This window comes from Notamacropus eugenii, chromosome 2 (genome assembly GCF_028372415.1).
Source record: "Notamacropus eugenii isolate mMacEug1 chromosome 2, mMacEug1.pri_v2, whole genome shotgun sequence".
Lineage (NCBI taxonomy): Eukaryota > Metazoa > Chordata > Mammalia > Diprotodontia > Macropodidae > Notamacropus > Notamacropus eugenii.
The window spans coordinates 138,472,308-138,486,520 of NC_092873.1; the positions used below are offsets into that span (position 1 = coordinate 138,472,308).

General features: G+C 38.9%; 1 protein-coding gene across 1 annotated transcript in view; it reads right to left on the reverse strand.

Annotated features, from left to right (window-relative positions):
• LMBRD1 (LMBR1 domain containing 1) overlaps nucleotides 1-12,617 on the reverse strand; it is a 227,081-nt gene extending 214,464 nt beyond the window's left edge. The window contains exons 1-2 of the mRNA XM_072642568.1: nucleotides 12,307-12,617; nucleotides 5,654-5,830 (exon numbers count right to left, since the gene is read on the reverse strand). Coding sequence (XP_072498669.1) covers nucleotides 5,654-5,830; nucleotides 12,307-12,381 — 252 coding nt within the window. The 5' untranslated portion in view covers nucleotides 12,382-12,617. The remainder of the gene's footprint in view (nucleotides 1-5,653; nucleotides 5,831-12,306) is intronic.
• Between the last annotated feature and the right edge of the window lie 1,596 nt (nucleotides 12,618-14,213).

Genomic DNA, 14,213 nt, shown 5'->3' on the forward strand with positions numbered 1-14,213 from the left:
CCTGAGAGACAGTGTAACTAATAGTGGATAGAGCTGGCCTTGAAGTTAAAGTTAAAGTTAAAGTTAAAGTCTGGTCTCTGGTTGTTAACTCTGTTCTCTAAGACGACCAAAACCACATGATGGTGTTAAGAGTCAACTTATGATGGGTCCCAACTGCGGCTGATTAGACCAATATGAACTCGGAAAGCTCTACCATAGGTTGGGCACAAATAGCCCATGAGAACATTTGGGGTGAATTATCTAAATTTGCACAACTTGCATTTCCTTTGAGTTACTTCAATTCTGGTTTGCTCATAAGAGCATAGCACTTTCCCTAATGAGGTCACACTATGCTGGGTGGTCTTATGTCCATGTCTCCCATGCCATACAATCAATTCCAAAGTTCTTAAGAAAGACCTTGAAAGTGTCCTTGCATCACTTCTTCTGACCACCATGTGAGCAATTGCCCAGTCTGAGCTCTCCATAACATAGTCTTTTTTGGCAAGCATACATTTGGCATTCAAACAATATGGCCAGCCCATCGGAACTGTGCCCTCTGCAATAGAGTTTGAATGTCTGGCAGTTTAGTTCAAAAAAGGAATGGTATTGTGCCTTGCCCAGTGATCTTTAGAATCTTCCTAGGAGAATTCAAACGGAAGCAATTCAGTTTCCTGGCATGGTCCTGGTAGACTGTCCATGTTTCACAGGCATACAACAATGAGGTCAGCATAATGGCTCTGCAGACCTTCAGTTTGGTAGGTAGTCAAGTACCTCTTCTCTCCCAAACTTTTCTTTGGAGCCTCCCAAACATTGAGCTATCTCTGGCAATGCCTACATCAACCTCATTATCAAAGTGTACATATCTACAAAGTATACTGCCAAGGTAAGTGAACTTATCATTCAAAACTTCTCCACTTGCTGTAACATATGGTTCCAAATATTGATGGTATGGTGCTAGCTGATGGAGTACCTGTGTGTTCTTAGTGTTGTTAGACCAAAATTAGCACAAGCAACAGAGAATCAATCCAAAATTTCTTGTATTTCAGCTTCAGAATCTGCACTGAGTGCACAATCATCTACAAACAAAAAATCATGTACCAACACTCTCTGCACTTTGGTCTTGGCTTGTAGCCTTTCCAAGCTGAAGAATCAGTGCAGTGGCTCACCTTGATGGTACGTTCATCTTCATTGAAGGAGTCTGACAACATGGATGAAAATATCATGTTAGAAAGCATAGGAGAAAGCATACAGCCTTCTTTCACTTCATTGGTGACTGGGAAAGTTACAAGAGCATCATCCAGAACAGAAAGCACACCATCAATAAATTGATGTACAAAACTGATGAACTTCTCCAGGCAATCAAATTTTGACATAATTTTTCAAAAGCCCTCACAAATTTTGACATAATTTTTCAAAAGCCCTCATGACTGATAGTATCAAAGGCCCTGGTCAGATCTACAAATGTGCATACAGACCTCTGTTCTGCTCTTGGCATTTCTATTGGAGTTGTCAGGCAGCAAACACTGTATCGACTGTTCCTCAGCCCTTTCTGAAGCCACGCTGGCTCTCAAATAGATGACTCCAATGCATACTGACTGTGTGTGACCCCAGGAAAGTCATTTAATCTAATTTTTTAGTGTTCAACATAGCTATCTAAGACAAAAGGTTGTAGAGAAGGGGCGTATCTGCATTGGTAAAGGTAGTATTTGCTTGTCCAGTAGTTTCTTATACTAATAAAATCATAAGTCCAGTCTCTATTCCTTCTTAATATTTAAAACTGATTAGTATTAGAGCATGTTGCTCTAGATATATATTACAACCTAAATTTATAGTTTAGCTACACAGAAAATCTATTGTTTTCTCATTGCCTGCTTATAGCAGGAAAAATAAGTCCTTTAAAATGCCGTACTACAAAGGCAAGAAACAGAATTAATAATGTAAACTGCTGGGGGTACACTGCACCAGACACCTAAAGATATACACTTTCTCTTTCTCAATGCCTGAACCACTTAATGAAGACAGAAGGAACCAAGGACCACCAGAAGAGGAAAAGCACTGATGACAACCCCAAGCCATGCCAGATTATGAGCAAAGTGTTTTGGTACACTTCCCTCTGGCCCTTATATGAAGGGACTGCCAAGATCTATAGCATCACACACAAAATTAAGTCTCATAAAGCAAGCCCATCTTCCTTTTTAGAAGATTTTAAAACAAACATTATAAATCTGGAGAATGATCCATCCGAGAAAGTCTTCGAGGTCTACTTATATATCCAACCTATGTGACAAGGCTAGGCTATATTAAAACATTACTATCTACTCTGTTTTACTCTGTTGTGACTAATTTCACATTAGTTGTTGCTCACATTCTCAACAACTGCCAAATCTAAACTTTCTTTTAAGTGTACAGTTGAGAAGAATTCAGTAATGGCTCTGTGAGACAAATATTAAAAAAAGATTCTTCCTAGAGCAAGGTAAAAAGGTACAAGTAGAAAAAAGTTCAGGGTTTGTGATTAGAAGCATAGGTTTAAACTCAAGCTCCACTACTTAATGCCTGTATGATTCCTGGGCATGTCACTTAATCTTGCTGGGTCTCAGTTTCCTCACTTGAAAAATTAAGAGAGACAGAACAAAGTGACTTCCAAGGCTTCTTTCAGCTCTCTATCTTGAAGCATGAAAAATGGATCTGTGACTTTACTGATTTCAACATTTCCTCCAATGTAGCTCATAATTCATCAATGCTTGTCTCCTCCCCTACACTTGCCACAGGAGGACCACTCAAGATGGTTGAGACCTTCTTTTCTTTCTCCTGACATTATGGAGCCTTCAGGCAATCTACTGGTATCCCTCAGCATATAACCAGCACATCTTACTTCCCTATCACACATTTCTTTGATGACATCTTTTTAGTTATGTTCTTCTGCACAGTTCCTTATGGTTATATAGTGAGAGACCTGCTGACATCCATCATGCAGGTCCCCAAGATGGCATCTCAATGTAAGTAAATAGGTACTAAATACATGCTTAGTGAATAAGTAAGCAAACTGGCTAATCCAAAAGAATTAGCTTTACAAAAAAAAAAAATCTTATTAGAAAATTCAGAATGAAAATATCTGTCAGATCACAAATCCTGAAGAAGACAGAGCTCAACAACTTTGGATACAGGAGCTATTCTAAGTCTTTAGGAGCCAAACAATACTATCAGACTTGCAGAGTAAGAAAAATAAGAGTAGGATGGGAAACGTCTGACTCTTGGTTGCATTTTTGAAAAGGCAAACTGGGGCTTACGGGGATCTAAAGAAAGGTTCTAAAGCATCCTCTGGAAAGGCTCAGTAGGAATTAGGACTATTTAGCAATAGTACTGGCCATAAACAGCCTCCATTGCCATAATCCTGTCCAAAAAAGAATGAGCCTGAGCTGAAAGGCTGGTACACACATATAGCAGTTGAAAACCTAAAGAGACCCTAGGCATGTACCCACGCCTAATGACACTGTGGATTTCTTTTCAAGATATAATTATATTATATTATATTATAAATTATAAAGTTATAAATTATGAAATGTTCAAGCAAGAAGTATAAAGTATACTGTGATAATTTCTGGTGGACTATGCCAAAAATATTAAGCACCACAAGCTAGGCAACATGGCAACCTGGTAGCTAAACATCTTTGCAGTCAAGATATAATTGATACAGTTAAGACGTTATTCCTGAATAAATGAGCATTAAAGCTATATCCACACTACATGGAAAAAAAAAATTAAGCTGCTATAAAAGTACAATATTTAGGCCACTTATCTAAATGCAGCAGAACCTTTTACATGTAATCCAGACTGGGCAAGAAAAAAATCTTAGAAGCTGAATGATGTATTGTATGTTTGAGAAGTACACTATCCTATTTAAAAATAGGAAGAAAACTTTTAACACTCTGAAGCTGCCAAATCCTTCTATCCTAGAAATGTACAAAGTTTACAAGGAATTAAACATTCTCACAGCTTTTTAAGCTTATTTATAACTTAGTCCTAAAATGATAGAACTATTTCTCAGAAAGGACTATTTCATATATCAGCCATTTTTAAAAAATAAAGTGCTTGTCACCAAAGTTCTTGGCTCTGTCAAATGACTCCACAGCACACCTTGATATTTTATCATTGAAAATGACACTAAAGGAGCGGTATTACTATATGCTTTAACATGGCACACTAAAGACCATGGGAACTTTCCATCTGACTTACAGATGAGACCCTCCTTCAATTCTCAGTGTCTCTTCTTCCTAGAAAGCAAGGACTATCTTACTTTTGCATTTGTAGCACCAGTATTTAATGCAGTGCTTTGCATGTAGTAAGCACTTAATAAATGCTTTGTTTCATTTATTCATTCATTGCAATTATCCCAGGACAAAAATGTTTAAAAATTAACAGGAAAAATATACTCTTTATTCTTGTTAAGTAATAAGAATCAGAACACAACTAATGGATGAATGAAACCACCGAAAATACTGCATTACCAGGAACCTAAAACAAAAGTGAAAGTTCCAGTCAAAAAAGGCTGAAAACTAAATGAAAAGCAACAAAACAGATGATAATAATAGCTAACTTTTATATAACACCTGCAATGTTCCAGGCCCTGTGCTAAGTGCTTTTACAATTACTATCTCACTTGATCCTTACAATCACCCAGAGAAGTAGGTGCTATTATTATCTTCAGTACTAATGGTTATTATTATCTGTATTGCTACTTTTCATTAGCTCAAACTTAGAGTTCAATCTTTTTGACTGGGACTTACACTTTTGTTTTATGTTACTTTCAGGTTACAAAAGAGGAAACCGAAGCAAATAGAGGTTAACTTACTTGCTCAGGGTCATATAGTTCATATGGGTCTGAAGTCAAAAGTAAATTCTGGTATTCCTTGTGCTCTATCCACCGTGCCATCTAGCTGCCTGAGATGATAAGGTCACTAACAAAAACAATATAGTCTCAAATAGGAAACCAGTTTTTTGGATTCTAGCAAAACAAAATAAGAGTCAACAACCTCAGATTCGTCTTAAGATTTTGGAAAGTCAATTCTGATTTCTGTATTTCTGAAATGCTTACAATAGGTTTAGAGAATGTTTAGAAATCATCTAGTTCAACATCCTCATTTAATAGATGTTAAGGTACAAAGACAAAACAACTTTTCCATGCCACACAACTAAGTAATGGCTGAAACATCTAGAACTTTTTCCTAATACCATGATGCCTCAGAAAGGTTTCCAGCACAGAACTTGAATCTAGAACCCTGATCTTAGTTTTTTTGTCTTCTAACAAACAGACCAACCAGTCAAAAGTAGTTCCAAATCAACATTTACCATTATTAAAGGATTAAGTCCTCCAATTTTACCTTAAAAGTCCTGAAGTTTGGAGAAAATTGGGTAATAAAAGTCTAAGAGGAGTACTTAAAATGTTCTCAGATGAGAAAAATATCATTTGGAATTAGAATAAGAATGATAAAAGTTCCTGGAAATTAAATGAATGGAATCTGGTATCTAGTCTCTCAGCCGCCTGCAACATTCCAAAACAGAAACAAAAACCACAAATTTGAATCAACTACTAAAATTTTTAACCCACTTAAATTTTTCTAAGCATTTGGTTGGGGGGGAAGGGAAGAGGACGGCTGACACTGCTAAAGTATATTACCTTAAATGTTCCATTTTGATTTTTCATATAAGAAACCAAAAAAATGTCCACTGGTAGAAGTGCTGATGTGATGAGTGCAATTGCCAGGGAAAAAATTGCCGTTATGGTGGAGACAACTTCACTTTCTCGTTGACTTTGGTATTTCCGAACATACACCCAGCAGAATGCCAAAATTGCCTAAAATTTAAAAAAAAGAGTAGCGTTACTATAATGAGCAGGCTCCCAAAAATACATAGATAACATTATTATGAAAGTTTGTACCACTCCTTGTAACCAGAGAGTAACTGAGGATTTGTAACATGAGTATTAAGTCAAATATACTTTGAGTTGCTCCCTTAACTCTGCCTGGCATCTCAAGAAATTATCCAACCTATTTCATCATATAGCACAATTCCAAATACAATGCCTAAAAAGTAGTTACTGAGCACTAAAACCTAACATATGAGCACAATTCAATACCTAATGGATTTACACAATATTGCTGTCACGGTGGGTTATAAAACAATTTTCCCTTGTGTCACTTATCTAAGAGTGCTAATTAATTTGCTCTATCCTAGAAAGATACTTGCTAGTAGAACATCAGATATTGATATCAGAAACTAAATATTACTTCAGTATTGCCAACAGAGAGAAGTTAAAGAGTATAGCTGAAAATGTCTGATAACCACCATGAGCTTAACATATAAAACACATTAGATCTTAATGAACCCTGGACATAGGATTTGGATAATCTGTCAGAGAGAGGCATACTATAAACATGAGTATGATATAAATACCTTATATACTGACTTCATGTCTCTAAAAATTCTATAAAGGAATGTTATAAATACAGAGTTCATCTGTCCCAAGCTCTCTTGTTAAATTGCTAACAATCATTAACTTTACTTTACCAGGGAGGTGCAACACAGCTTTCCTCCTCAAAACTAGCCTTCATTTCCATCTCTCTCCAAGATAATAGATGTCTGGGACCTTTACTTGATCCATGGGGTTTTTATGCCCCTTAGCTAGTCATGCCCCAATGACATAAATGAGAATATTAGCCAAAAATTGTGGTGTTAATAAAGTCACTTTCCAAAAACAAATCAAACCTATCTTTATTCCACGGCCTCAGCTACCTTTATTGCAAGGCCTCAGCTACCTTTTGCACCCATCTCAACAACCTCTAAAAAAAATAGAAACAAAAAATAATACAAAGATGTTCTTCCTCCTAATAATCAATGTGTATTCAGAGCACTTCCTTTTTTCAGTCTTTCAAGATTAACACCAAGCCACATTTTCATAAAGTTGCACCAATTATTCTATCACCTCTCTCCCACTTATCTCCTTCCTACCTGCTCTTATAAGATTGTTGTAAATGAGATAAAGATAGGCCTAAAAGCTCTCTACAGTTTTAGTAGCATGTCAATAATTTAGGACAAGCAATAATTTTGATAAGGTTTCATTCTGTGGCAGCTATGGTCACGTGTGTGTGTTTCACAACATAGGCTGACTCAGAGTCTCTACCCTGGTAGAAAAGAAACTGGACTGACGTGGTTCTTCTTCATTAAGTTCTATGGAAGGTGAATGCTGGATTTCATGCTATAAAGAGTTTACTTAATTTTTAATTGTGATTTTTGGAATGAATATTATTCCAAGAAAATGTGCAAAAGTTGTTAACTCTTAAAGAGCATATTTAGATCACTGTAAGAGATATTGTGGTGGGATGGTCTATCAAAGTCAATAATTTCATTTATTTTTTTAGATGTGATCAAAGAATTTGTTTTTCTTGATTGTGCATTTGTTATAAAGGTTTTGTTTTCTTTTGTTTGTGGGAGTTGGAGCAAGACCATCTCCTGACCCCATCCCCCTTCTTCTCCTCCTGATAAGCTTGTCTCCTAAGAGAAAGTAGCAAAGAGCCTGACTGGGCAGACTTCCACCCATTCAGGCCACCCTTTCCAGTACTGGTTGCACCTTCACTAATTTCCCTCAACTCACTGGTCAAAGCCATACAGTTGGAGTACTCTACTCCCCCTGACCACTTCTGATTCTCCTCTTACCTCTATTATTAAGCACTTTCTTCTCCTTTGAGATTCATGAAATTCATATCTACCATCCAATCAAAACTCTGGTAGCTGTTGTCTATAGACATCCAAGTCATTCCTCTTCCTTCCTCAATGAAGTCAATGAAGTACCTCACTCACAAATTTCTCTCCTCTTCAACTTCTGCCCTCCTACTCTGGGGCTTCAACATACAACTGACTCTCCCTCAAACACTTTAACCACTCATTTCCTCAACCTACTCCCTTCTTTGGATCTAATAATCCTCTACCTCAGCCACAGGCAAAGATAGTCATGCCCCATTCTTCCATCATCCAAAAATGCACTTAACTCCCCCTTATCTGACCATAATCTATTGACTTTCCACATCTCTCTCAGACCTTCCCTAACCCTACTCTTCCTCCACATCATCACCTCTAATCCTGCAATCCCTTAGTTCTCTCCTGGGTCCCAGGCTATCTTCCCTGTAGTTGTATCTCTCCCCTCTTCGTCTTGACAACTTGGTGAACCAGTTCAACTCTACACTGTCCTCTTCTCATGCATCCTGAAAAATTCATTTTATCCTTTTTCCATCCTCACTATCATTCTATTATCTCTTCTGCCCTTTGTGACTAAACTCCTAGAAAAGACTGTCTATAATAAATATCTCCATTTTCTCTGGTCACACTCTTAACTCCTTACCATCCAGCTTCCAACCTCATCATTCCAGGAAAACTGCTCCCTCCAAAGTTATCAATGATCTTTTAATTGTCAAATTCAATAAAGTTTTCTTAGTCTTCATTCTTCTCAACTTCTCTGCAGCATTTGACTCTGTTGATCACTTATGGTACACTACAGATGCTTAATAAGTGCTTACTGACTTGGGAAGAAAATAGTTTTTATTCACAAAAAAAAGAAAAGGAATCAATCATACCAAAGCACAAAGAAAAGTGAAGCCAAAACCAAATTTTAAAAACACCAAGAACTAGGAAAATATTACTTTAAAACAGACAAATAAATCTGCAGAAAACACAGATCTTCATTAGGACATGGCTCCTGGAGGGCTTATTACTCATTCCTCCACAATATACCACAGGCATTTTGAAGTTGGAAAAACAGTGGGAAGAAAGCCAAAAAAAAAGTTTTCATGGGTAACAAAATACAAAGTAGAATACTAAAAATTTGAAAAAATTAATTTCTACTAAGGAGACTCATACTATTACAAAAATTCTCAAATGGACATATAATATTACAATATGATCTTCAATCATGCCCAGGTCATATGTTACAAAAAGTTAAGAAATTTATCACAGAAATGGAGATAAACATTATTCAGTGGTCTGGGAACTCATATAATTTAAAGCCCACTGAAAACTTCTGGGCTGTAATCAAGACTATATTTGGTTAAAAAAAAAAAAAGGCTGTCAAAAGTACACTTAATATCCAATATGATAAAAAATGTGATATCATGATGAATAAAAAAGATGTAAAATCTTGTGAAGTCAATGTTGTATAAAAGTATAAAATAAATCTTGCAAATAATGGAGCATATATTGCATATTAGAATTTTTTTTAAAAGAGGTTCAATAGAATGAAGATGAAATATACCTCTCACCTTCTTCCTGATAGAGAGGTGATAAATTTAAAATACAAAAATAGACAAAATATTTTCAGAGCAGCCTGATATTTATATAGCACTTATTACGTGCCAGGCACTATGCTAAGCACTTCATAATTATTTATATTTATAATGATTACCTAATGTGATCCTTACAATAACCCTGTGAGGTAGGTACTATTCTCATTTTACAGATGAGGAAACAGGCAAACAGAGGTTAAGCGACTTGCCTAGGCTCACAGAGCTATCAAATGATAAAGATCAAATCTGAACTCTGGTCATCCTGACTCCAGGTTAGTGCTCTATCCCCTGAACCATCTAGTTGCCCAAGAAGGACTAATTTCATTCTGCTTTGCCCCCAAAGGGCAAGAATTAAAAAGAATAGGTATAAAAGGTGCAGAGCAACAGATTAGGCTTGATATAAAGAAACTTCTCTAAAATGAAGAGCTATCCCAAAGCATAATGGGCTTCCTCAGGTGGTAATGGGTTCCTCCTCACTGAATGTCTTTGAGAAAAGGCAGGATGTCTACTTGTTGGTACCACATGCATAAGCATTTAGTGTCAAATAATATAAACTGATTAAAACCTCCAATATCAAGGTCCTGATACTTGCTCCTCACAACCTCAAATTACTATGACTACGCTGCTGCTAAAAAATCAGTCCAAAAAACACCACTTCCATCACACCATTATCCTTCTTCAGTTTAAGCACTTCTACTTGCATATCACATCAAGTTCAAAATATTCTGCCTTTTAAAGATTGGTTATGTAACATCTAACCTATCTTATTTTTCCAACCCTATTTACCATTGCTTGCCAATAGCCTACTCAAATCTTGCAGGTCTATTTGCTATCCCAACGCATTCCATTTCACCCTGGTTCTGGTGTCCTCTCCCTCTACATCAATTCAAATCTAACCTTTTAAGATCCATGTCTTCCTTGAAGCCCTCACCAACTATGCCAATACTGACTCCCTTTTCTAGTATCTACTCAGTTTAGCACTGATTCTTTCATCTGCTTCATGTTAAATCTTGTCTTCCTTACTACACGTCTAGTCCTAGAGCGACCATGTTCTATATTTCTTTCTTTCTTCTCCCCAGAGGCCTAGAACCCAATAAAGATTTGAAGGCTGATTTATAACTGCTACCCTAATGCCACCTGACTATGCCAGTGATGACCTAGCTTTTTTCTTCTAATCCCTCAACCTGCCAAATTATTTTCTTTGAAGGTTTTCTGCTACAGCACTGACCTAACCTTATTTACTAGGTGAATTAATCTGCATTAATTCCAGACCCCATCATAGAAAGTACACAGAGTAAATCACCTACCAAAAAAAACCCACAAATCTTTACTTGTAACTACAGCCTAGACATCCTGATAAAAGTGGGCAAAGTTAACTAGGAGACTAAAGCAATAGTAACAAGGAAGGGGATAGGATAAAAGTGCAAGAAAAAATGTCTAAGAATGTCCCAAGTTTTCATATTTCACAGGAAAATGATTCACATGATCATAGTGCTGAAGTTCTTAATCTGGGGTTCATGAATGTTTTAACATATAACATAATTGGTTTCCTTTTAAAATGTTATATTTTATGAATTTAAAAACATTATTCAGAAAAGGGATCCATAAGTTTCTCCACACTGCCAGAGTGGTCAATGACACAAAAAAAGGTTAAGAATCTATTATCTAGAATAACCCAATGGAAAGCACACTGTTTCTTTTTTGTCCTTTGCATCCTCAGTGCCAAACACAGGGCCTGGCATATAGAAATCACTTAGATGCTTTTTTACTTTAAGATTAATAGACTTAAAAGTTAAAGAGGCAAGGAGTCTAAGCCTTTCATTTTACAGATGGATAACCTGAAAGTGCGTTAAGTGAATTCCACAAGGTTAAAGGCTAAGTAAGGAGCATCAGAGGCCAGGTACACCAAGCTCGCCAAGCTTGTTACTTTATACATGTGAAAACCCAAGCCCACAGAAACAATCCATTAAATACCTATTACATGCTTCAGCACTGTGCTAAACTACTAAGGAAAGTTCAGCTCTGGTCCCTGGACGTAAGTGCCTGCAACCTTTCTGAGTGGGGCTGAATCAGATTAAAATGTAACTGGAAAATATGACCACAGAAAACCCCATATAGATATAGATATAGATATAGACGTGGATATCGTTAATTTGAGGTTTTCTGAATCCACATGCAGCCTCGGGGATCCCTTTCCCCTTAAGTCTGGCACCCCTGACCTGGATGATTCCCTAAGGTCTCTCCAGATCTGTCTAGATTCGTGTTAAACTGGAGTTGGTGACTCTTAGAAATCTTCACAGCGGCACTTCAGGTTGTTTCCTGGGTACTTCACGCACTTAAAGACATTATTTTGAGAAGGAGGGGGTTCGCAGGCTTCTGCAGACTAACTCCGGGACAGGGTGGGGGAGTGGGTGACTGACACAGGAAGTGCGACCAGCGGTGCACGTCACGAGGACGACAACCATACAAAGGGAAGAAGGCTTCCTGAACCCCCGGGAGTGGGCTGGGGGCGGGGGGTGCGGGTAGGGGAGCAAATAGACCCTCCTCCCCACGGCTCTTCTACGTCTGCCTTCCAGGGGTTCCAGGCTGTCGAGCCCGGGCACAAGTATGTCGTCCCAGGGGCTGCCCGGGAGGCCACCCTTCTCCCCGCGGGTTAGTTTCTCCATACGGGGAGGCCGCTCCACGCCCCCCCCCCCGTGCGGCCCCCCAGTGACAGCCCCTGGCCCCGACCGGGAGAAGAGGGAGGGGCAGGAAAGGCGTCCGCACCAACACCCGCAGTCTCCCCACTCCCGCGCCGTGGGGAGGGAAGAGGCGAGGCCGGGCCGGGCGTGTGGAGGCCTGCGCCCCGGTCCCGTCCGGACCCGGCGGCCGGGGCAGGGGGGCCTTTATTTTCCACGGAGAGGGGCCGGCTCTGAGGCCAGCTCCTCCTCTGCCCAACAGCCACAAAGCAGCGACGACGACGACAGGCGCCTCCTCCTCCTCCTCCTCCTCCTCCTACCAGTAAGAGCAGCCCGAAGATCCACCAGCCGATCACCAGCTCCGCGGAGGCGGACCCGCTCCCCGCCGCCGCCATCTTCGCTCCCGGCCGGGGAATCCGGTAGTACAAGGCGGCGGGAGCAGAAAGCCGCGAGCGGCCCGGGACGCGCAGCTTGGGCCGCCTAAAGGTTAAAGGGGCAAAGGGGGCGGGGCCACCGGTCGCCGAGGCGACCAGCCCACTAGCGTCCCCTGCCGACCGAGCCTCACGAGGCTGGGAGGATGAAGTGGGCGGGGTGTGGGAGGAGGGAGGAGGTTGGGCTCTGCGCGTCTGACGTGTGTGACGTCATAACCCCACCCCTCCCCCTCCCTTCCTCGCGTTCGCCCCCAGCTGGTGTCTAGTGATACTGCGAGTCTGGGTGGGGCTTGTGGCTGATCTGTTTCAGCCTCCCCAACCAACTGAGTCTGATGGACTAGGGAAGCCAAGACAGTAGTACCCCAGGCAGTGGACAGATGGGATCTGGAATTCCCAGCCAACTTTTACTATGAAATTTCAATTAAATTAAATCACCAGTGAAACCCATCACTATACAATCACTTTCAAATTTACTAAATGTTTTCCTTTTCACTGCCCAATGACATAAATAATGAACATATTATTTTACGCATTTTACAAGTGAGCAAATCGAAACTTAGGGAGATTAAGTACCTTTCACATGACCACACAATTTACTCCCCAAACCTGTTCTGTCAACTGATCCCTCGCTGTCAACACAACAGTATTTCTGGGGGGGTGGAGGGTGGTATCATTAGCAGATACCTGAAAATGGCCTTAGAGATGACCTGGACCATCCTTATTTTACAGATGTTTTACCCCTGGACAATTACATACCTTTTCAGTTACTACTGAGTTGCTGAACAAAATGGCTCAAAGAGTGAGTGATCTAGTGTGTGTTCATTCTACTTGATCTCATGGACAGACATTTATGTGGAAAATTAAATACTTTCCACTACTATATTTATTCCCCAAAGGGATAGTTTATAGGAAGAAAGTACCCATATATACCAGAATATTTATATCAACGCTTTTTGGAAATAGATTCCAATTCTAATGATTTAGAAACAAAGTAGGTGCCTGTTCACTGGAGAATGACTAAACAAAATGTGGTACCTGAATATAATGGAGATTGATTTACATGATTAATGACATACCAAGCAAACTTTCAAAAGGACCTTTCAAGAATTTGATAAAATACTAAAATTCATTTGGAGAAACAAAAGATCTAAAATATCAAGGGAAATAATTGAAAAAGGCAGGAATTAAGGGGAGATTAGCACTTCCAGTCCTCCAACTACATTATAAAGAGCAACAGCCACCAAAACCATCTGCTAATGATTAAAAAAAGATAAGTAGATCAATGGAACAGACTAGATGAGGGAGATTTAGAAACGCTGAAACTCAATAATTCAATGTCCAGTATATCTCAAAAGATAAATTACTTGGAAAATGACTTTCCATTTGGTAAATGCTGTTGGGGAAACTGAAAGACAGTCTGGCAATATTATTATTAGTTTTGGTTTTAGACCAATATATTATACCACATTCCAAAGTAAATTTAAAATGGATATACCTTTCACAGTTATGTATAAGGGATATATTCTTAACCGAAAAAGAGAGAAGCAAAAGATTAAATAATTTTGATTATATGAAGTAGAAGATTTTTCACAAAAAAAAAAATAATGCATCTAAGTTGAAAAATAAAGCGCTTGAATGGGGAAGATTTTGTATCCAATTTCTCAGATAAGGATTTGGTATCCAAAATATATACACAATTAAAAGACTGAAAGCTGTTCTCCAATAGGTAAGTGGTCAAAGAATTTGAAGAAACAATTCTCAAAATAACTGTGAACTATTAATATTTGTATTAAAAA